The sequence below is a fragment of the Orcinus orca genome, chromosome 19 (genome assembly GCF_937001465.1).
Source record: "Orcinus orca chromosome 19, mOrcOrc1.1, whole genome shotgun sequence".
Taxonomy (NCBI): Eukaryota; Metazoa; Chordata; class Mammalia; order Artiodactyla; family Delphinidae; genus Orcinus; species Orcinus orca.
In genome coordinates this window covers 5,223,142-5,243,933 of record NC_064577.1, presented here as the reverse complement: position 1 = coordinate 5,243,933, position 20,792 = coordinate 5,223,142, and the positions used below count along the sequence as shown (strand labels likewise).

At 50.6% G+C, this 20,792-nt stretch overlaps 3 protein-coding genes across 5 annotated transcripts in view; all 3 read left to right on the top strand.

The window, feature by feature from the left end:
- The window catches only part of PHF12 (PHD finger protein 12), a 40,072-nt gene extending 25,706 nt beyond the window's left edge, over positions 1 to 14,366 (top strand). The window contains exons 5-15 of one of the 3 annotated variants that reach the window (XR_007473356.1): positions 190 to 310; positions 1,539 to 1,671; positions 3,722 to 3,886; positions 6,530 to 6,688; positions 7,307 to 8,102; positions 9,294 to 9,419; positions 10,100 to 10,243; positions 11,130 to 11,228; positions 11,949 to 12,031; positions 12,568 to 12,759; positions 13,125 to 13,264. Coding sequence is in view for 1 of the 3 variants with exons in the window: in XM_004267118.4 (XP_004267166.1) it covers positions 190 to 310; positions 1,539 to 1,671; positions 3,722 to 3,886; positions 6,530 to 6,688; positions 7,307 to 8,102; positions 9,294 to 9,419; positions 10,100 to 10,243; positions 11,130 to 11,228; positions 11,949 to 12,031; positions 12,621 to 12,759; positions 13,125 to 13,459 (2,300 nt within the window). In the remaining 2 variants the exon portion in view is untranslated. Of the gene's footprint in view, positions 1 to 189; positions 311 to 1,538; positions 1,672 to 3,721; positions 3,887 to 6,529; positions 6,689 to 7,306; positions 8,103 to 9,145; positions 9,171 to 9,293; positions 9,420 to 10,099; positions 10,244 to 11,129; positions 11,229 to 11,948; positions 12,032 to 12,567; positions 12,760 to 13,124 lie in introns of those variants that run through there. The other 2 variants (XR_007473357.1, XM_004267118.4) reach the window with 2 other exon arrangements.
- The window catches only part of FAM222B (family with sequence similarity 222 member B), a 141,556-nt gene that overhangs the window by 10,138 nt on the left and 110,626 nt on the right, over positions 1 to 20,792 (top strand). The window lies entirely within an intron of this gene.
- DHRS13 (dehydrogenase/reductase 13) lies at positions 16,558 to 20,782 on the top strand. Its single transcript, XM_004267246.3, has 5 exons — positions 16,558 to 16,852; positions 16,946 to 17,064; positions 18,104 to 18,227; positions 18,408 to 18,719; positions 20,151 to 20,782. Exons 1-5 carry the CDS (start codon positions 16,726 to 16,728, stop codon positions 20,591 to 20,593), a joined length of 1,125 nt encoding a protein of 374 aa, XP_004267294.1. The 5' UTR covers positions 16,558 to 16,725; the 3' UTR covers positions 20,594 to 20,782.

The window sequence follows — 20,792 nt, the reverse complement described above, 5'->3', positions numbered from 1 at the left end:
CCCTTTTCCTCCTTTCTCATTCTTTTTCTCCCTTCAAACCAGCCCAGGGGGCCTCAGAAAGAGATGCATGTCCAGGCCATGACACATGCTTTTACTAAGACCTGTTCCTCGGACTTACTGTTGTTTCCATATCCCGAACTAGGAACTCTCCATCCAGGAAAAATTCAACACCACCAATTTCTCTTCTAGGTTCTAGCAAGAGGAGAAGAAAGGAGGAAACCACAGGGAAAAACGTTAAGAAGACACAGCATGAGTTAGATCACAATGGTCTTGTTCCCTTACCAGTCAAAGTCTGTTTCACGTGTAACAGGTATTTTTCTTCCATAGCAAGAGGCTCTTCCTCATATCTAGCAAATGTTTTTTTCTCTCTTCTATTGTCTTTTCCAAACCATGTGTGTTAAATATAGATAACCCATATTCTGATGGTATGAGTACAAAGAGACTGAGTGACTAATTGACCAGAGCCTTGAATGTTGTAACAAAAAATTCTTGAAGAATCACGGTGCAGAAGTACTGTAAACCATGTTTATAGAGGCTAGAACGAGACGAGTTGGACTTAAAATGAAGCATGAGGTATTTAGACTGGCTAGCAGGAAGAACTGTGGCCAGCAGAGACACACATCCCTGGAAAAAGGCAAATGATTTTTAAAGCACTAAAGATGAATTTTAAAGTAGTACAAATATCCATACTAGCTGGTATGCATCAGACTGGATGACTTCCAAAAGCCTCTAGGCTGCCCCAGTTGTAGCTTCCCTGGGACGCTGGTTCCCTTCAAATAGGATCTCCTCAGTGATAGGAACCAGCTGCTTCAGTTACCGAAGCTGGACTTGTTGGCTTGGATGTGTTAGAAGGGCAGGATAGCAGGAGAAAATAGCTATCAAAAAGAAATGTTCCACAGCAAAAGCTATAGGGAACCAGATAGTAGAGCAGCAGAACTCTGAGCCACGCCCAAACTGTGTCTCCAGAATAGCTTAAGGACTCACTGAGTATCGTAGTTACAAATCATGATTGGCATTAGCTTACATGCCCTCCCTTGATCTATGCTTACACGAATACATTACAAAATCATTTTTCCAGCACAACTCTCTGGTTGTCAGTTTTGCTGAGTGCTTCATATGGAAGAGAAGTCTTTTCCTTTTGTAGTATAAGACTCTGGAAAGGTTGCTAGTGGTTTTTTTTTTTTTTTTTTTAAACTGAGGTAGTTGCTTTCTTTTAAGGAGTAGAAAGATCAGAGCAGGGTTGGCTGTCTTCCCCCAGTGGGTATCAAGCATTGATCATTCCTGCTGTGACAACCACTTTAGCTCTACTCCAAAAAAATTCACTTCTCTACATTCCTCTTAGGAGAGAGAATAATGAGGAGCCTGGTGGTAGCCCCCAACTTCATCCATCTTCCTAATGGTGAATGTAACGGGATTATTGGGGAGGAGGGTGTGGGAGAACATTGTTAGGATTAAGGAAGGGAAGCTGTTCCACAGTGCAGAGTTTGTTTGAATTCTCCCACCTTGCCATAGAAATGGCCTATATCTCTTTTTTGCAGGAGTTGTCGCGTGGCCCCTCTTATCCAGTGTGACTATTGCCCCCTCCTGTTCCACATGGACTGCCTCGAGCCACCGCTCACTGCCATGCCCCTGGGCAGATGGATGTGTCCGAATCACATCGAACATGTGGTGGTAAGCACAGCAGTGTCCTTCAGTCCTCTGTGGGCACAGCTGGGGCATGGACTGATTCAGTGGGAAGCATAGTATAGTCAGCTTTGTACCAGAGTTCACTTTAATCTCTCAGACACTGGTTTCTGCAAACCATCCTACTCAGTTCTGATTACTTTGACATGCCTCAGCTGTGCATCTAGCCTTTTCCCGCAATGCCTTGTTTCAGTCGCACCGACAGACTTAACCCACTAGCGCTTGGTTGTTCGTGAATAATTTCCTCTGTAATGAATTAAGCAGTTGGTTTTACAGCCCTAAAAGGGGGAGTGCATTACACCCAACCTTATGCAGATAAATGCTCTTCCAAATCTTCTTGCTTCTTGTTCTTAGAGGGAACAAACTAGGAAAATTTTAAAATATTTATTCTCGTAACACTGGCAGTTAACTGCCCAGTAACTTTGGAGAACTGAGGAATTGACACAGATAACGGTATTCCAGACAGTCAGCCGCTTACTGAACACCTTATGTGTCCTACGCACCACATGAGGCTCTTGCCCTTCTCTTCCTTCTTTACAAAGACCTTGTCAGGACACATAATAGGTGTTCAGTAAGTAAGTTGTTGAATGAATGAATGAATGGTATGAGGGTGCTATTATCTTATCTCCCAGGAGGTTTGGTTACATTTTCCAGACTGCTTCCCGGGGCTAGAATAGAACTGTAATTTGCTATCTCCAAAAGAGGTTTAGGACATTTCCTGATAGGCACGGTCACTCAGAAGGTTGAATGGGAGAGGGCCTGAGGCGGAGCAGCTCCCTTATAAGAGCAGCCTTTCCAAATTAAAAGGGTAATTGCTTAAGACATTGTCCATCAGATGATGATAACCATGGAATGACTGCTTGCCTTCAGCATGACAGTGTGCTGTCCGCTTTGCACCAAGAGGAACTTCAGTTATAGACTTGCACATAGGGAGAAAAGGTTTGTTTGGCCCTCTTCATTTGACTAATGCCACTCAGAAAAGTTTACATAGGAGGAAGCCTCTCTGCGAGGCTCAGTGGTCTTGTTTTGCGTCTTGCTGAACCAGAAAAACCCAACCATGAGCAGTCAACCCAAATATGAATCTGTAAGAGCAGCTTTCCAGCAGATGAGAAATTACTAATTGGGTGACTTTTTATTAGCCACTTAGGGGTTTTTCCTAATGTACTAGGTAGGAAGCTGCCACATAGATCTTTTTTTTTTTTTTTTTAACATTTATTTATTTGGCTGCATCGGGTCTTAGCTGTGGCAGGCTGGCTCTAGAGCGCGCAGGCTTAGTTGCCCCGCGGCATGTGGGATCTTAGTTCCCCCACCAGGGATGGAACCCGCGTCCCCTACATTGGAAGGCGGGTTCTTAACCACTGGACCACCAAGGAAGTCCCCGTTTCTTTTAATTAATGTGTAGGGGACCAGATGTAGAAGAGGAAAAGAGGCATCGTTTCTTTATGCCTTCTCTATGCAGCTGCACAAACTTTTCTTCCCTCCTTATGGCCTCTGAGAGCAGTCCAAGGTTTTCTGCCTGCTGTAGAGCAAGGCTCTGGTATCCAGATGGGTTCACTAATGTTCCCTAGTACCGTGGTGGAGGAATAGGGCAGGAGACACAGTATTTTGGTGCTGATCTCACCTGTCAGCCAAGCTCCCATACAGGAAACAGTCTTGCTTCTGGTGGGAGAAAATCCCTTGCTAGGAAGGGAGTCTGGAGCGCTCTAGGGCCAAGGCCTGCATCTCCTCTGAACCCTATACGCTGGATAGTCGACTGTCGGAGGCTGAATTTGGAAGGGCACTTCTTGGCTAATTCCCTATTCTTGTACCCCTCAAGCCTCCCCAGGGAGTAGGAACTAGGCTGGACTGGGCAGGGTTAAGGGAGAATGTCTCATCCATATTCCCTGGCCCTCTGACGGGAGAGTTGACATACCAGCACCTGACAGAAGGAGCCCATTTGGCCCAGGGCTTCCTCTTTTTTAAAAGTAGAGCATAGAGTTAATTGGGAGGGGGATGCGTTCTGAACTTCACTGCAGGAGTGTGTCTGCTCTGTCCCTAGCTGAACCAGAAGAACATGACGCTGAGCAATCGGTGCCAGGTGTTTGACCGTTTCCAGGACACCATTTCGCAGCACGTTGTCAAAGTGGACTTCCTGAACCGAATCCACAAGAAGCACCCTCCTAACCGCCGCGTGCTCCAGTCGGTCAAAAGAAGAAGCTTGAAGGTGAGTCACAACCTGGTGCAGGCAGGATGTGGTCTCCGATTGCCTTCCTGGGGTAGACAGAGGATCATGGTCCCAGTTTTACAGATGGGAAGACTGAAGCCCCTGAGGTCTGTCTGTGGTGTCTTAGCAAGTAATGAATGTGACCATCATTTTAATACTTGGGGTTGGTGGTCAGGAAACCCGCAAGTGGGCCTTCAGACTCGGCCAGGTTTCTAGTTCTCCTAAGGATAAGCCCTTTTAGCCCCTCCCACCAAACTTAGGTGTGCTCTGCTTTTACTGCCCCTTGCCTGGCACTCATTACATCTGTTTCTGTTAGATGGCCCCTTTCCCACAGCTGTCGGGTGAGGGGAACGTGGGGGTGACTAAGCAGAAGGCCTTATGGAAGGTGAGGAACTATCCATTTTTCTGGGCTGCTGTTAATATATCAACCAATACTCAAAAAATTGTGACACTGGTACAACTTGACATTTGTATGCATTTGACAGCTGCTAAAGTGTCCACAGAGATGGACGGGAGTATCTCCTTCATTGAAAAGCGTTTGGTAGTATTGAGGCTCTCATAAACCGTTCGGTCTCATTCATTTAACCTAGAGAGCGCAACACTATATACCTGAAAGTAAACTTGATTTTTCTCTTTTGAAATAATCCTGCAGACAGTCCCATGCACCAACGGAAAACAGCAATTCTCAAATATGGCCACTTGGTGGCAGCCACACTTTAAAATCACTCATCACACTTCCCTTGGGTGTCAGCGCTAGCAAGATGTTAACTGTTGAAAATTGTATAACAGACTCTTAACTGTGTAAATATTTATGCGTCAGTACAAACACCAGTTTTCCAAAGTTAAATTAAGGTGTTTGCAGTTGAGGGTAGGGTATATTGGAGGTGACGTGCCTCATACCTTAGTTAAACATCTAGAGCTAAGAGTAATCTCAGCTGTGTGATTCACCATGTGCATTTGGAAGAAAGCCTGGCTGCTGAAGTGAACAGGCCAGGAGGCCCTGATAAAATCCTGTTGTTTTATGATGCCCCCCCCCCTTTTTAAATGTTTCCTTATTCTCGAGGAAAATCGAAGGGTATGAGTTACCTGAAAAGCATTTTGTTCTTAGACAGTTTGAGAGTGAAATGAGGACTGTAGTACCAGAGGACAGTGGCAGGGAACTGCTCCAGCTCTGTTCTGGAACATTGGCCTTCATCCTTGATGTATAGCAGTGCAGGCAAAATCAACTGAGACCTTCATATCTTATCTTTGTTATGGGTTTCTCTTCCCCCTACCCCTTCACTCTTCCCGAGGGCCAACCTTAGGCTAGCCTACTGCCCCATTCCTCCACTTCTGATTCCTGGATGACCTCAGACAAGCCCACAGCACCAGCCACCACTGTTAGTGGGGATGACTCTCAATTTCATGTTCCTTGCCTTTCTCATCATATCTAGATTCATATCTGCCTGCCCATCCCACAGACACCTCAGTCTCAGCCTGCCCAAGACCAAAAGTCTTCTGCCTCCAAATCTGCTCTTCCTCTTGTATCTCCTGTTTCAGTCAATGACAGTGATCTCTACACAGTCCCTCAAACCAAAGTTCAGCTCTTCTTCCCTTATCCTCTGTAAGGACTTGGTCACCAAATCTGTTGGTTCTCACATGTTTTCCAAGTCCACCTCCCCTACTTTTAGTTCCCCTTTGTCTGCCTGGAAGTTTGTCCTCAACTTCCAAGTCTCAGCTCAAATACTGCCTTCCTATGAAATCTTCCCTAATCCCAAGCTCCTGCCCCCCCAGACAGAAATAAGCACTCTCTGTGTTTTTTATAGCTCCTTAGACATGCCTGTCTTCTAGGACCCATTTACATTGTATTGTAATGTTCCTGTGCTTATCTCCCCACTAGACTGTGAGCTCCTTGGGGGCAAGGCTTAAGTTTTGTTCATCTCTGGATCTCTAGGACTTGGCGTAGTGCCCAGACTCAGGAGGCGCTCAATAAATGTTGATTGAATGTATGAATGACTCTTTGCTTGTATGGCTCTTTCATTCATACGTGGTGTGTTTCAGAGTGTGTCTTCTGTCTTTCTGCAACAAAAAGGTCTTCAATTGTTTTGTGAGTCATGAATGAATGGATGAAGAAAACTGACATTGATTGAATGCTTATCACGAGATAGGCCTCACGCTGAGCATTTCCGCTGTGAATGTGACCTTATTTAACTTTTTATCTCTCAGATACTGCTCACTCATCTCTCAAATTTGATACTGATCAATAAGAGCCTAGAGTACCAATTTGAAGTCCTGTCCAGTGGCCATCCTATACTTTTTAGGCCAAAGCAGAAGGCAGCATGCCAGAAGGCCTAGTTTCTGCAGCCCTTGGACCTTGGTGAAGAAAAGTGGGAGACATGGCTGCTTTTTCCAGTTCTGTGCCTTCTCAGGCTAGTGTGTGTGTATGTGTGTCTGTGTGTGTGTGTGTGTGTCAGAGTCAAAGAGATGGAGGTATAGAACAGTAGCAGCCCACTGGGCCTCCTTGTCCTTGGTGGACACCCTAGTGGATGATTTCCCCTTGGGCATCGGCACCACAAACAGAAGAGCACGGCCAGGGCAGAATCCACTGGGCCTGTTGGCACTATCACCCTCTCCTTCCTCCTTCTATCTATCTATCCTGAACAGGTTCCCGATGCTATCAAATCTCAGTACCAGTTTCCACCCCCTCTCATTGCACCCGCGGCCATTCGGGATGGGGAGCTGATCTGCAATGGGATCCCTGAGGAATCACAGACGCACCTTTTGAACTCTGAGCACTTAGCCACCCAGGCAGAGCAGCAAGAGGTGAGTGAAGGCAGGGCCGGGATTCCAAGTCCAATCTTCCTTCCACCTCGCCGCAGCTGTTAATTGGAAGTCATTCTCATCCCCATCTTCTGCAGCCCCACCCTCCCCCTCCCTGAGCCCCCCACCACCACCCCGCCCCCTGAGTTGAATGTTCCAGAGAGAACCTCTGGCTCACATCCTGAGGCAAGTAAGAGAACTACACAGTCACCTGGTCTGCTTCTCTCTGTCAGTCCCCCAGTGTGCTGTGAGACGGGCAAATCTGTCTTGTAGAAACAGATCGGTAGACCTATAGAGAAGTTAGGTGACAGTGCTGGACACACAGCAGGTGCTTGGGTGCTTGCTCAATATTGGTGACAAGGTGAGCCTTAGGGGCAGAGTCAGAACGGGAATCCCAAGCTCTGCTGACCAGGGTGTTGCCTGCCAAGTATACCAGCAAGCCGTGCTTGGGAATGGAAATGGAACCCTCTCAGGAGCCAAGCACACCCTCTCTGGGCATTCGCGATGGGACCTCGGAAACAGTGCTTGTCAGCTCTGCTGTAGCCCTGGCCGCTGTGGCAGGAAGGACCAGCGCCTCCCAGGCCTCTCACCCTCCTCTCCTCTCCTCTCCTTCCGTTGCAGTGGCTCTGTAGTGTTGTTGCGCTCCAGTGCAGCATATTGAAACATTTATCTGCTAAGCAGATGCCTTCGCATTGGGACTCTGAGCAGACAGAGAAGGCTGATATTAAGCCTGTTATTGTGACTGACAGCTCAATCACCAACTCCCTGCAAACAGCTGACAAGGCACCTACACCTTCCCACTACCCCTTGTCCTGCCCCTCAGGGCTTAGCACCCAGAATTCCCTGAGCTGCTCTCCACCCCACCAGCCCCCAACCCTAGAGGACATCAGCTGCAGTTCTTGTGCGGAAAAATCCAAGAAAGCCCCCTGTGGGACTGCCAACGGGCCAGTGAACACAGAGGTGAAAGCCAATGGCCCACACCTCTACAGCAGCCCCACTGATTCCACGGACCCCCGGCGACTTCCAGGCGCCAACACCCCCCTACCAGGCCTCTCACACCGGCAAGGCTGGCCTCGGCCCCTCACGCCACCAGCGGCTGGGGGGCTTCAGAACCACACCGTCGGCATCATTGTGAAGACAGAGAATGCCACTGGCCCCAGCTCTTGCCCCCAGAGGAGTTTGGTTCCTGTCCCAAGCCTACCCCCTTCCGTTCCCAGCTCTTGTGCCAGCATCGAGAACACCAGCACTTTGCAAAGAAAGACTGTCCAATCACAGATAGGACCTCCGCTGGCAGAGTCAAGGCCCCTGGGCTCAGCCCCAAGTGCCACCCGGGTGCTCACTCCCCCCCAAGCAGCAGGAGATGGTATCTTGGCCACAGGAGCCAACCAACGATTCTGCTCACCAGCGCCATCGTCAGGTGAGTGCTGCTCAGCCTTTCATGCTCTTCCTGGCAAATAAGACTTAAGATTCAAAAAACACGTGTATCCCTGTAAATATGTCAGAGGACTTCGATGTCCGTATTATTTGTCCTCCCCTGTTTCTGTGATAGAAGAGAAAGTACATGTTAACTTGTCCCTATTTTGTAGGCGGGACTGCTTAGGCTCTGAAAGTGATTTCCTTAAGGTAACCTACCAAGTCAGTGCAGGATTCGAACTGTGGCCTGGGTCTTCTCACTCCACCTTCCCGCACCTTCCAGGCTTAGTCTTCTTCCTGTTTTGTTCCTTCACCTTAGAGGAAAGCAGCATGCTCTCTGGAGCCACTGTGGTCAGCCTGAGGTTCTGGGTGATGGCTTCAGTGTTTCACGATCCACACCAGAAACTAGATCCACACCTGATCCAGATTCTCAGAGAGAGCTCATTTGAAGGAATTTCCATGTCAGGGAGTGCAGATGCCCGCAGAAGTTGGTCTGGCCCAAAAGCTTGCCCTCGGGCCACATTCCAAAAGGCAGTCCCTTAATCCATACTTGGCCTGGTGTAGACCTGCTCTTTCAGCTGTCCCCAGTCAGCATTCAGGACCTCAAGGTTGCTGACCCCAGCATCTGAACCAGGTTTCAGATGCTGCTGGAACCCCCTGTGGTCTCTCCCGTCTGAACTGAAGCTGGCCTCCTAGTCAGCTGGGAGTCTCGGTAACCAGGTGACTGTGACTTCTCTGCATGGGGGCCCCTGGTCCCAGGATGGCCCCTACTCTCAGGCTCTTTTCCTGTTCTGCTTATCTCTTAATACCAACCTGGGTAGATTTTGCACCCTGTGAGTCCAACTTGAGTGCGCAGGGATTGCAGAGGCAGACACCACTTACTTGAATGAGCAGAGGCAGCAGGGAGGTAGTCGCGGCCCAGCGAATGAAGCTGTCCCACCACGTTCCCCAGAGCAGTAGATTTCACTTGTTCTCGGTGCTCTGGAGACTCCTGCGTGCCCGGGTGCATTGTCGTTCCATCTGCCCTTCCTCACCACACGTTTTTAGCTCTAGGAGTTCCAGAGCCTATGGGGTGAGAATCAAGAAGGGAACATCACCTTGGGTCCGAAATCCAGACCTGTCTCAGCAGTGGGGGATTGGACCGGTGGGTTTCCCTCAGGCGACGTAAGTAACAGTCTTCCTGCTCCGTCCCCAGATGGCAAGGTCAGCCCCGGCACGTTATCCATAGGAAGCGCTTTAACCGTACCCTCTTTCCCAGCCAACTCTACTGCCATGGTGGACCTCACCAACTCACTTCGAGCATTTATGGATGTCAATGGAGGTGAGTGAGTGAACTGCTCTGCCACCAGCGACTGTGGTGAAGGTGCTGCCCCTGTGCAGCATTCAGCTCATTGAAAAGGGGACAGAAGGGATGCCTGATCTCAGAGGGCTGGGAGGTGGGTCGGGGAGTGGGGTAGGAAAGAAAGCCCCTTCTCCTGTTTCGAAGGGAGAGCAAAGCCAAGCTGAACCAGTGAGAAGAGAAGAAAATCACTTTAGGCAGATCATCTGGACTTGAAGAATAAAACCAGGAGGAGCCTTGCTCCCAAAGGAGGGATCTCATCTGTGAAAAATCCCCAGAGTCAGGGAGAACTGGGGCAGGTCTTGATCTCTGTGAACAGGGTGGGTGGAAAATCCAAGCCTCAGTGTCAGACATCTGGGCCCTCGCCCACAGGCAGGCAAGTGGTTTGTCTCGCTCCACTTTCTAGGACAGCTGTACCTAACATTAAGCTACCCCACTGCAGGAGGCATCTGCACAGGCTGCGTTGGCGTCTGTCCCTCGCTGCAAATGGCTAGTGAGGTGCTCAGCTCCAGATCCTTGTACCACTTTGTACTTTGTGTTGTTTTAAGAAAATCACTTGGCTGGATTTTAGGAATGCTGAAATAGTTGCTCTGTGATGCTCACCTACTTCTGCATTCCATTTCCTCCTCAGCAGCTTTTTAATCTTTCTCTTTGGTTAATAGAAATCGAGATAAATATGCTGGACGAGAAGCTGGTCAAGTTTCTGGCCTTGCAGAGAATACATCAGCTTTTCCCCTCCCGGGTCCAAGCTTCACCGGGCAGTGTCGGGGCACATCCGCTGGCTTCTGGAGGGCACCACACAGAAGGTACGCATGCCCATATCTGCCACCACACCACACCGTTAGATCTACCCTCTGTGTGTGTGAACAGCCGTCTCCTCTCCATGGAGAACCTCAGCTTTCAGTATCTCAGTCCTCCATGTATGCCTTTACTGGGCTTAATAAAACACCGTGGTTTCTTTTCTCAGAAAGCAGAAACAAGATGGCAACCACAGCTTTCAGAACAGACTCGGGAAAGTCTGCTGTAACTCTTTCATACGCGTCCTCTTTGAGGCACAGAAAGCAGCTATGAGCGCCTTTGGGTATTTGTGGTGTGCTTTCTGCTCAATCGCTCTCAAATATTTGAGTTAGAAGAGTTTTCCAGAAGGTTAACTCTGCTTAGGATAGCCCTTTGAGCATTAGCCATTAAAAGCCATGCTGCTTAGAAGGTGGTCCCCAAACCAGTAGCATCAGCATCACCTGAGAGCTTGTTAGAAATGCAGAGCTCAGGCCCCACCTCAGACCTATGGAATCAGAATCTGCATTTTAACAAGAACCCTAGGTGATTCATATTCAAAATTAGAGAAGCATTGGTCTCTGCCTTCTGGGTTTCTTTGCACAGCCTCCCTATAGTATCGGTTGGTATATCCCTGATAAACCAACAAGCAGCCCAGGTGCTTCAAGTACTATCATCCTTGAGTTATATGGTCATCTTCAAAGATGGTCCTTCTTATTACCCATGTGGGAAATGCTGTAAGTGGGGAGAGGAAGCCTCACCCTGAAGCAGCCTAGTGTCAGATGTGAGTTTGGAAAGATGACTCATCCAGTGGGATTATTTTCTTCAGGCCATCACCAAAGGTCCAGGTTCTGTTGATTTATGTTTGGGCCCCAGGTTCTGTTTCTGAATGGTCACGTCCCTGTGTTTGCCTTGTAGTGCCGAGAAGGGAAGTACAGGCCCGAGCTGTGTTCTACCCTCTCTTAGGGTTGGGAGGAGCTGTGAACATGTGCTATCGAACCCTCTACATCGGGACAGGTAAGCCAGCTGGGAGAGGTGCTGAATCTGTTCGGCCCTAAAGATTGATACTCTTACCCACAGAGGCTAGAAAGGGAGGGAAGCCCTCTCCAGGGCTGACGGGTTTAACCCAGCAGACGTCTGGACAAGAGGGACTAAGAAAGGAGACCATCAACTGCTTGTCTTCCCTGCTAAAGGCCCTTTTGCCTTGTGCCCAGTGTGGCATCAGGAGGGCTGAACGTCAGCTCTGACTGCCACCCAGTGAGGCATTTTAAACACTGCAGGAAATACCTGAGGAGAGGGCAGATGCTTTGTCCCTGGAGATCTTTGAAAAAGTGATGGGGCTCACACATATCTAACACTTACTTAGTTAGCCCTACATCTTGTGCAGAGGGACAGATGAGCCCTTAGCCTAGAACTTTCCCTTTCAGATGATACGGTTTATGGGCCCTGCACCCCATCTTGTGCTCTCCTAGAAATACCCCATCCTCTTCAGTAGCTCACTGCTCTCCTCTGGGCAACAGCACATGTTCTAAAGCAGATGAGCTGGTGGGGACAGCTGTTCTTTAACAGGGGATTAGAAAAGACATCAGTTTTTGTTCAAAAATACAAGGAGAGGGCCCTGAGCTACCTACCCCTTGAGCTCCCGCCCGGAAGTTCCCTGGCCCCTCACCTCCCCCACACATACCCCTGACAGTCTGTTCTCTGCCTTCCTTTTCCTCGCGTCCTGCCACCTCACAGGAGCTGACATGGACGTGTGCCTTACAAACTATGGTCACTGTAACTACGTGTCTGGGAAACACGCCTGCATCTTCTACGATGAGGTGAGGGTGGGGACGCGGTGGGAGAGAGGTCTTCCAACCTGAGCCCTGTCCCAGGCGCTGGGGTTTGTTCAGTGCCCTGGGGTGAGGGGAAGGGGATTGGGGGTCCTCTCCTTTTCTTCCCTCCCCCTCATCCCTGGAGAAGAGTCTTGGTGTGAAGGGGCATCCTACCCGGCTACCCGCTCCCCAGGAGCAGGGCTCCCATTTCTCCTGAGGTTGGTCAGCAGGCCCAGCGCGGGGCGGAGCACCCTAAAGCAGGGGAGGGGGCCATCATAGGAGGAACCAAGCCCTCTGGGCGTGTCCCTGTGAGTTTCATCATCATCGTCACGTGCCGGTGAATATCATTTCACCAGGAGCCCGTGCTAAGGAGGCAGACTATTGCGCGGGCGGGGGGCGGGTTAGGAAGGAAACTTCCTTGAAGAGGTGAGTCTTGTGCCCCATTCGAAAGGGACAGGGAAGGGGGGCATGACTGGGGAAGAAAGAGGGAGCTCCCCAGGTAGAGCAGCACAGCCTTCTCCATGTGTATTCTCTCCCCTTAGCCCCAGGCCCCACGCAGCAGACCACACATCTTATCTTCCCCCCTCCTCCTCAGAATACCAAACATTATGAGCTGTTAAACTACAGTGAGCACGGGACGACGGTGGACAACGTGCTGTATTCATGTGACTTCTCTGAGAAGACCCCGCCAACCCCCCCAAGCAGTATTGTTGCCAAAGTGCAGAGTGTCATCAGTAAGTTGGAGCAGAGGCCTGTGGCCACAGAACCTGCCATGTTTGGACACATTCTCTAATGCCTCAGTCAGGGTGGCTCTGGCTTGCTGCCATGACCTGCTGTCTCTGGCCTTCCTGGTCCCGTTGGCCAGGTTCTCCGTGCTCGTGGGCCCAGGAAAGGCCACAGAGAAGCATGTGCTGTGCAGCCCCACGTGTGTACACACCTACCTGGGAACTTCAGACTCCACCAGTCCTTTCTGAGTGCCCCTCACCCCGAGTCATGCAGCATTTAGAGGGGGGAGGTACAGGGGCCCAACCCTGGCAGACAGCCCCGGTGGGTTGGCTGCTCACTGTTCCTCTCCTGTGACCTTCCCCCTTCTTCCCAGGGCGCCGCCGGCACCAGAAACAGGATGAAGAGCCAAGTGAGGAGGCAGCCATGATGAGCTCCCAGGCCCAGGGGCCGCAGCGGAGACCCTGCAACTGCAAAGCCAGCAGCTCGAGCTTGATTGGGGGCAGTGGGGCCGGCTGGGAGGGCACGGCCTTACTGCACCACGGCAGCTACATCAAGCTGGGGTGCCTGCAGTTTGTCTTCAGCATCACTGAGTTTGCGACCAAACAGCCCAAAGGCGATGCCGGCCTGCTACAGGATGGGGTCTTGGCCGAGAAGCTCTCTCTCAAGCCCCACCAGGGCCCTGTGCTGCGCTCCAACTCCGTTCCCTAGGACTGGCGGCCACCCGTCACCCGCCCTTCCACCCAACCCAAGACTCCTGCAATGCAAAAATGTACACAAACCAAGCCCGGGGTTTTTTCTATACTCCACCAGAAACCCTTCAACTACAATCTTTGCATGAAATGAAGAAAACCTTTTGACTTTTTTAAAAATCCTTTTTCTTTTCTCAAGTTCTAGGGGGCATTTGCACATATATTTGTACTCAACATTTCATGGGAAAGCGGCAGACCGAGCTGAGGAACAGCGTGGGCAGGGAGGGGAAGGCCAGTGGTCTGGACACCTCCTCCGACACAAAACCGTTCCCCACCCACCTCCTGCTCCCTCCCCCTCGCCCGCCGTTGTAAAATAATCAGAAACTTGTTCTATTTTGTGGCAGTGACAATAGTTTTATATTAAAAGAAAAAAATACAGTTTTCATACAGCAAAATCTATACAATATCATTGTTTTATTTAATATAAAGATCGCTACCCACCCTCCTTCCATGGTTCCCACCCTCCAGGTTATTTTCCCTTTCTGCAGCGGTTGCACTACAGGTAGCTACTGTGTATTATGGACAAATGAGAAATGAATTCTTTTTCTGGCTGTCCATCTATTTTATTTCAAATAAGGAAAAGTGTATTTGGATTTTGTGTAAATACATCTAGTGATGACATTTTTTCAATGTTTTTTAAAACTGTACAGTACTACATGTGGTAGAGCGTTTTCTTCAAATTGTCTATTGTAGCAAAAGCGTTTTTGTCGTAAACCTGTTCTGTCTCCTTTTTTTGTTCTCCTGCCACTTCTCTCCTCTTCCTTCCACCCCGACAACTAGTACCGATGTACATAGTAATTGTAATGTTTTAGACTTTACAGAAACTTTCCTGTATTCTGTATATAAAAAAACAAAAATACTTCAAATTATGTTTTCTGCCTGTCTGTCCTACCTGTCATCACCCTTAGAGGGGACCCTCCCTGAGGCCCTGGTCCCACAGCCTCATTGAACAAGCCTCACTCCCAGATGCTTAGTCTCCAAGGAAAGTCAGGAGAGGAGAGGCGCTGGAGAAAAGTGCACCTAAGGTGGGAGGGAGAAATGGGAGGGGACGGGTGCAGCTGTGAAGGGGGGCTGTTCTGTGGCTTTGTGGGTGACTTGAGGGAGTTCAGAGGGCTTGATCATTTGACACGATCAGATTCTGCAAGAATCCAAGAGTGTGCAGATCGCTGCTCCTCCTGGCTCCAAAAGCAAGACATTAAAATAGAAGATGGCATGAGACCTCTGCATTCTGGTCTAGAAGCTTTAACCCAACGAGTTGGGGCTGCCTTTGGTTCCAGTTGTTTGCTATCATATTTTATCCACCTATTCTGGGGGAAGTCATAACACCTGGTTTTGTTTTTTTCCGCCTGGAGCCCTTAGCTGGGCATGGAGGAATTCATTAATATATTCAAGTATCACTCGAGTTCCTCCAGTTCCGGCCTTTGCCAGGCCTTGGTCTTGGTCTAGGTCACTTGCTGTGAGCAATCACCAGGGCAGATGTGGCCCCTGCCTCTTGGAGCTTAGAATCTAGTGCGGAATTTTGATTCGAATGTCTGAAGAACGTGAGAAAGGAGAAATCCAATCTCTAGACTCAGCCGTGCCACAAGTAACGTGACTAGCGATCACAACTTTACAACTGTAGTTCCTCATCAGAAGATGATTCTACCCATTACCTTAATTCTAAGGCCCCCAAGCACCCTCTTTTTAAACCAAACTATTTCTTCCTCCTCGTACACTTACCTAAGAAACTTTATCTGAGAAGTTTTTCCTGAAGACCATCTCCTACTCCTTAAAGAACACATCTGTGTGTATGCCAGCACTGTTAGAGTGGGTGGTACCTGTTCGCATATCAGGATTTTGCCTTGGCAGGGGTGGAGAGTGCATCCATTAATTTCATTAATATTCCATCCCTCGCCTCATCCCACAGTGTCAACACTTGAACACTGAATCCACAGTGCAGCTAAATAGGAAACTTCCCCATGGAATGTGAGGTCTGGCCCTGGCTTCCACCTACTTGTCTAGCTTTGTCTCCGCCACTCTCCTACCCCTACCCTAATGGGCCTCTTGAACTCCTTAAGGACAAAAACATTATTCTGCTCGGTATTTCCAAGGCTAACTGCACTGCCGGGCATGCCATAAGTGCCAAACAATGGGTGCTAAATTGTACTAGATTTTTTTCTCCTTTCTCCTGGCAAGTCACCTGGCCAGGAATACCCTTACCCATGCCTCCCTAGCTGTCCCCACCCACTTTGCCATCATAATCACTTCCATTCAGTGATGGTGCTTCTTTACCTATTTCTACCACCTGTGAGAATTTCAGAGACAAATTGCCTCTTGAAGGTCAGATAACACATTTTACACTCTCTTCCTGCTTCCCTTCAGAAATGGAGGGGTGGGGGAGGCAGGGAGATAGACAGCTAATGAATGAGCGACTCCTGACAGCCCTTAACTGATGGTGCCACCCTGAACACACTGTGCCACCTCTGGCCTCTTTGGGAAGAATCCCAGAAGCTGAGGGCTGAATATGAGGATTAGGAATTGACGGGCTTGTGTTTACTGAGAGCAGAGCATCCAGGACTGGACTCGCTCTCAGACACAGCAGCATTCATGTACCCACTCCTCTCCAGATGGGCAGGATTGCTATTTACTGACACCCAGAGGGCTCTCACATCTATCTGCTTAGCCCCTCCTGCTCCAGAGCCCAGAACAAAGTACAGGTACATACGAAGACGGTCACTCAAGCACCCACTGACAGACTACAGATGCATGCACACACCTGGAGGGTCTCGAGGCCCACAGATTCACACACCTACAAGGTGCTCGCATGGGCACACACACACAGGATCCAGAGGCACGCACACAACCTAAAGGGCGATCCCAAGATCCATGGGCACATTACACACCAAAAAGTCATTCACGCCCTCCCTAGGGATTCATGTACATATGTAGAGGGCGCTCCCAGGGCCCAAGCGCACACATGCACCTAGGTTTTCGCACCAGCACACATCCAGAGGACGCAGACGCACGCCTAGGGGGCGCTCCCAGGGCCCACGCGCACACGCACGCACACACACCCCCTGCCCTGCCTCCCGCCCCGTCCACCTCAGCCTCCGCCTCCGCCTTCGCCTTCGCGAGGCCGAAGAGCGTCTGTCGCCCTTCCAGGCCCGTGCGGGGCGATCCCGCAGCCTCCAGGCGGCGATCCAGGGCGGCTGGAGGCCTGAGCGGGAGCCCGGAGGCGCGGCCGGCATGGAGGCGCTGCTGCTGAGCGTGGGGTTGCTGCTGGGCGCCTACGTGCTAGTCTATTACAACCTGGTGAAGGCGCCGCCGTGCCGCGGCATCGCCAGCCTGCGGGGCCGCACGGCCGTGGTTACGGGTGAGTGCCGGCTGGCGGGCAGGGGGCGGGGAGGCCGGGACGGAGGGGGCGGTGGCCCGCGGACTCAGTTCGGTTCCCGCCCGCCCTCCGCAGGCGCCAACAGCGGCATCGGGAAGATGACGGCGCTGGAGCTGGCGCGCCGGGGAGCGCGCGTGGTTCTAGCCTGCCGGAGCCGGGAGCGCGGGGAGGCGGCCGCCTTCGACCTCCGCCAGGTGAGGGCGGGCGGGGCCCGGCGGGACCGTGAACAGAGGACAGTCACACCTGGGACACAGGGGTGAGCAGAGCAGCTCGGGGCGGGTTTGGAGGAAACGCAGCCCCTGAAAGGAGAGTGCGGCTCGGTTCGCCAGGTGCAGAAGAGGGGGTGCACAGGTCTTCTGGTCACACAGCAAAAGGGCACCAGAAGAAAAAAAAAAGAAAAAAAAGGGCACCAGACCTGAAGGAATTAATTGCTATTCTAAGACATTTAAGGACCGGTAGAAGTTACATTAATGAAAGAGTCGGAAAGGGAAAAGCAGAGGGAACAGCATACACAAAGGCCCTGAGGCAAATTAATTGGTCTGATTTAAGAAACCGATTAAAAGGTTTAATGAGGCTGGAACACAGTATGAGGAAAAGAGGCAAAATGAAGGGGCTGAACACTCTGAGCCAGGGCCAGGTTCTGAGGGCCCTTACAGACCCTACTGAGATCAGACTTTATAGAATGGGCAGTGGAGATCCAGTGAAGGGTCTTCCACAGGGTCTGGACTGTCAGAATAGCCTTTTGGAATGAACCCCTTGGTGGCCGTGTGGCGTCTGGTTTGGAGGGGGTAAGAGTGGGTTGGAGGACACCAGTGAGAAGTCTGTTGTAGAGTTTAGGGTAAACAATAATGGGCAGAGGGTATGATGATAATAATAATAATAATAATAATAGCAAGTGCCTATGCACGAGTGCGTGCCAGGCACTGTTCTAAAGATTTTACATATATTAACTCATTTAATCCTCACAATAGCTCTGAGACAGGTACTATTATTATTATTCCCACTTTACAGAGAACTAAGGCTCAGAAAGATTAAGCATCTTGCCCAAGGTCTCACTCTAGTAATAGGCAAAGTCAAGGTTTGCATCCAGTGTTCACACACTTATCCACTACATTCTAACGCCTAGGGGGCAGATCTTAGTAATAGTAGGAGTTGAACTCTCAGAATTTGGTGCCTGGGGAGGGGGAAGAAGAGAAGGGTGCATATGACAGCCCAGCCCTTGCCACTCCACAGGAGAGTGGGAACAATGAGGTCATCTTCATGGCCTTGGACTTGGCCAGTCTGGCCTCCGTGAGGGCCTTTGCCACTGCCTTCCTGAGCTCTGAGCCACGGCTGGACATCCTCATCCACAATGCCGGTGAGGGGCAGCAGGCCCTGCAGGGGGGCGGCGGGTGGCCAGGGGGCAGCCGACCCCTCCAGCCAGGCTTTGCCAGGGGACATGTGGGAAGGATGCCCCCTACCACCATCTCACATGGGGGACACCGAGGCCTCCAGGAATCCCTCTGGAGCAGTTGCTCACACCTAGCCCCCGCCCCAGGGATCAGTTCCTGTGGCCGAACCCGGGAGTCCTTTAACCTGCTGTTGCGAGTGAACCACATCGGCCCCTTCCTGCTGACACACCTGCTGCTGCCCCGGCTGAAGACATGCGCCCCCAGCCGCGTGGTGGTGGTATCCTCAGCCGCCCACCGTCGAGGCCGCCTCGACTTCACACGCCTGGACGGCCCAGTGGTGGGCTGGCGGCAGGAGCTGCGGGCATATGCCGACAGCAAGCTGGCCAATGTATTGTTTGCCAGGGAGCTCACCACTCAGCTTGAGGGCACTGGCATCACCTGCTATGCAGCCCACCCAGGTGAGACTTGGCTCTCTGGCTGCTCTGCTGTGTTTTGATTCCCCCTCTCCCATCCTCGCCCCCATCCCATGCTCCCCCAACCTCTCACTGAGCCACAGAATCTCAGGGTAGGAAGGAAGTCTGGTCCAAGGAGAGAACTGTTCCTTGCTGATCTTGAAGCTAGGCTCTCCTTGTCTGGGTTTTTCCTCTCACACCACAAACTGGGATGCCGACTGCTAGGTAGGGTATGGCAATGAATAAGGCCTAGGTTCTCACCCCAAGGAGCCATCCACATGACTGAACTGACTATAACATGATGATAATGATGATGTTAGCTAATAATTATTCATTCCGGGAGCATTTACTGAGTACCTACTATGTTCCAGGCATTAATCTCAATGCAGGGGATGTAGCAGTGAACAAAACAAAGACCTTATCCTTGTAGAGTTTACATTCTACTTTAGAGAAGGGGGAGACAGCTAATAAATAAATATATACGGTGACAGGTGGTGATAAAGTGCTACGGGGCAAGATAAAACAGGGTAAGGGGACTAAGAAATGACAGGGTTGGCACAAGAAAAAGAAATGTCAGGGAGTGCTATTTTTATCTATGGCAGTCAAGGAAGATGTATCTGAAAAGGTAACATTTGAGTAGAGGCCTGAAGGAGATGAGAGAATGAGGCATGAGGTTTTCTGAGGAGAAGAGTTAAAGAACAGAGTAAATAGCGAGTGCAAGGGCCCTGAGGCAGAAGTGCCTGGTGTGCTTGAGAAAGAACAGGGAGCCTGGTATGGTTGGAACAGAGTGAGAGCGGAGAGAGTGGCAAGAGATGAGGAATAGAGATGGGCTGGGTCATCCGGGGTCTGCGGGTCCACTGGAAGCATTTTGTCTTAACAGTCTGAGTGATTTTACTGATGACTAAGACCCATCCCTGCCTTTAGGGAACAGGTTCCAGGATAACAAGATTTGCCCCACCCGTATTACCATACTGCATATTAGATAATCATTGCCTAAGGCTCATTAGTAACTATAATAGTGACAATAATAATTATAGATAACCATTATTACACTCCATGCCTCTAACGTCTGAAACAGTGTCTGGTCTACTACAGGTGTTAATAAATGTTTGCTGATTAAACAAAGGAATAGGAAAAAAGATGAGCTAGTAGAAAAGGTGGAGAGAGACAGAATTGTTCCAGGCTGGGGACACAGCATGAGCAAAATCTGGAAGATGAGGATATATAAGGAGTTTGGATGGAGAAGAGGAGCTTCCTGTTAGAAACGAGTGAGGTCACCTTGTCGGGGCCCTAAATACTACCTGGTAAATACTACCTTGGTTTCCCTGGAACTGGACTCTGTTCCCCACTCCCTTGTAGCCCTATTCTTGCTGCTTTTACCCTGGGCCCTCACCCACTGTCCTCCCTGCTCCTTCCTTCCTTTCTTCCTGTCCACAGGGCCAGTGAACTCGGAGCTGTTCCTGCGCCACGTTCCTGGATGGCTCCGCCCACTTTTGCGCCCAGTGGCTTGGCTGGTGCTGCGGGCACCACGAGGGGGTGCCCAGACCCCCCTGTACTGCGCTCTGCAGGAGGGCATTGAGCCCCTCAGTGGGAGATACTTTGCCAACTGCCATGTGGAGGAGGTGCCCCCAGCTGCAAGAGACGACCGGGCAGCTCACCGGCTATGGGAGGCCAGCAAAAGGCTAGCCGGGCTTGGGCCTGGCGAGGGTGCCGAATCTGATGAAGATCCCCAGCCTGAGGACCCATATTCTCCGAGCAGCCCCCACCCTGAGGAGCCCACGGCTTCTGAGCTCTACCCCAGCCCTCAGAGTTCACCAGACTTGTCTAAGGTCATGCGCCGAATTCTGGTTAAAGCTGAAACTGAGCTCCAAACCTCCTAACCCCCAGGCCGGGAAGCTTTCCAGGGCACTTGGTGGGCCTTGAAAACCTTAGCTGTGTGCCAGGCCACGCACTGGGCATTGAGAGGGTTGCAATTTTTACCTCCATGTTTACCTTCTGGGGCTTCAAGCTACATCCTGGACAGCTCGTTTCCTGATGGAAGGAAATAAAGGGTGATGATTTCTTCCTGAGAGTGACCGT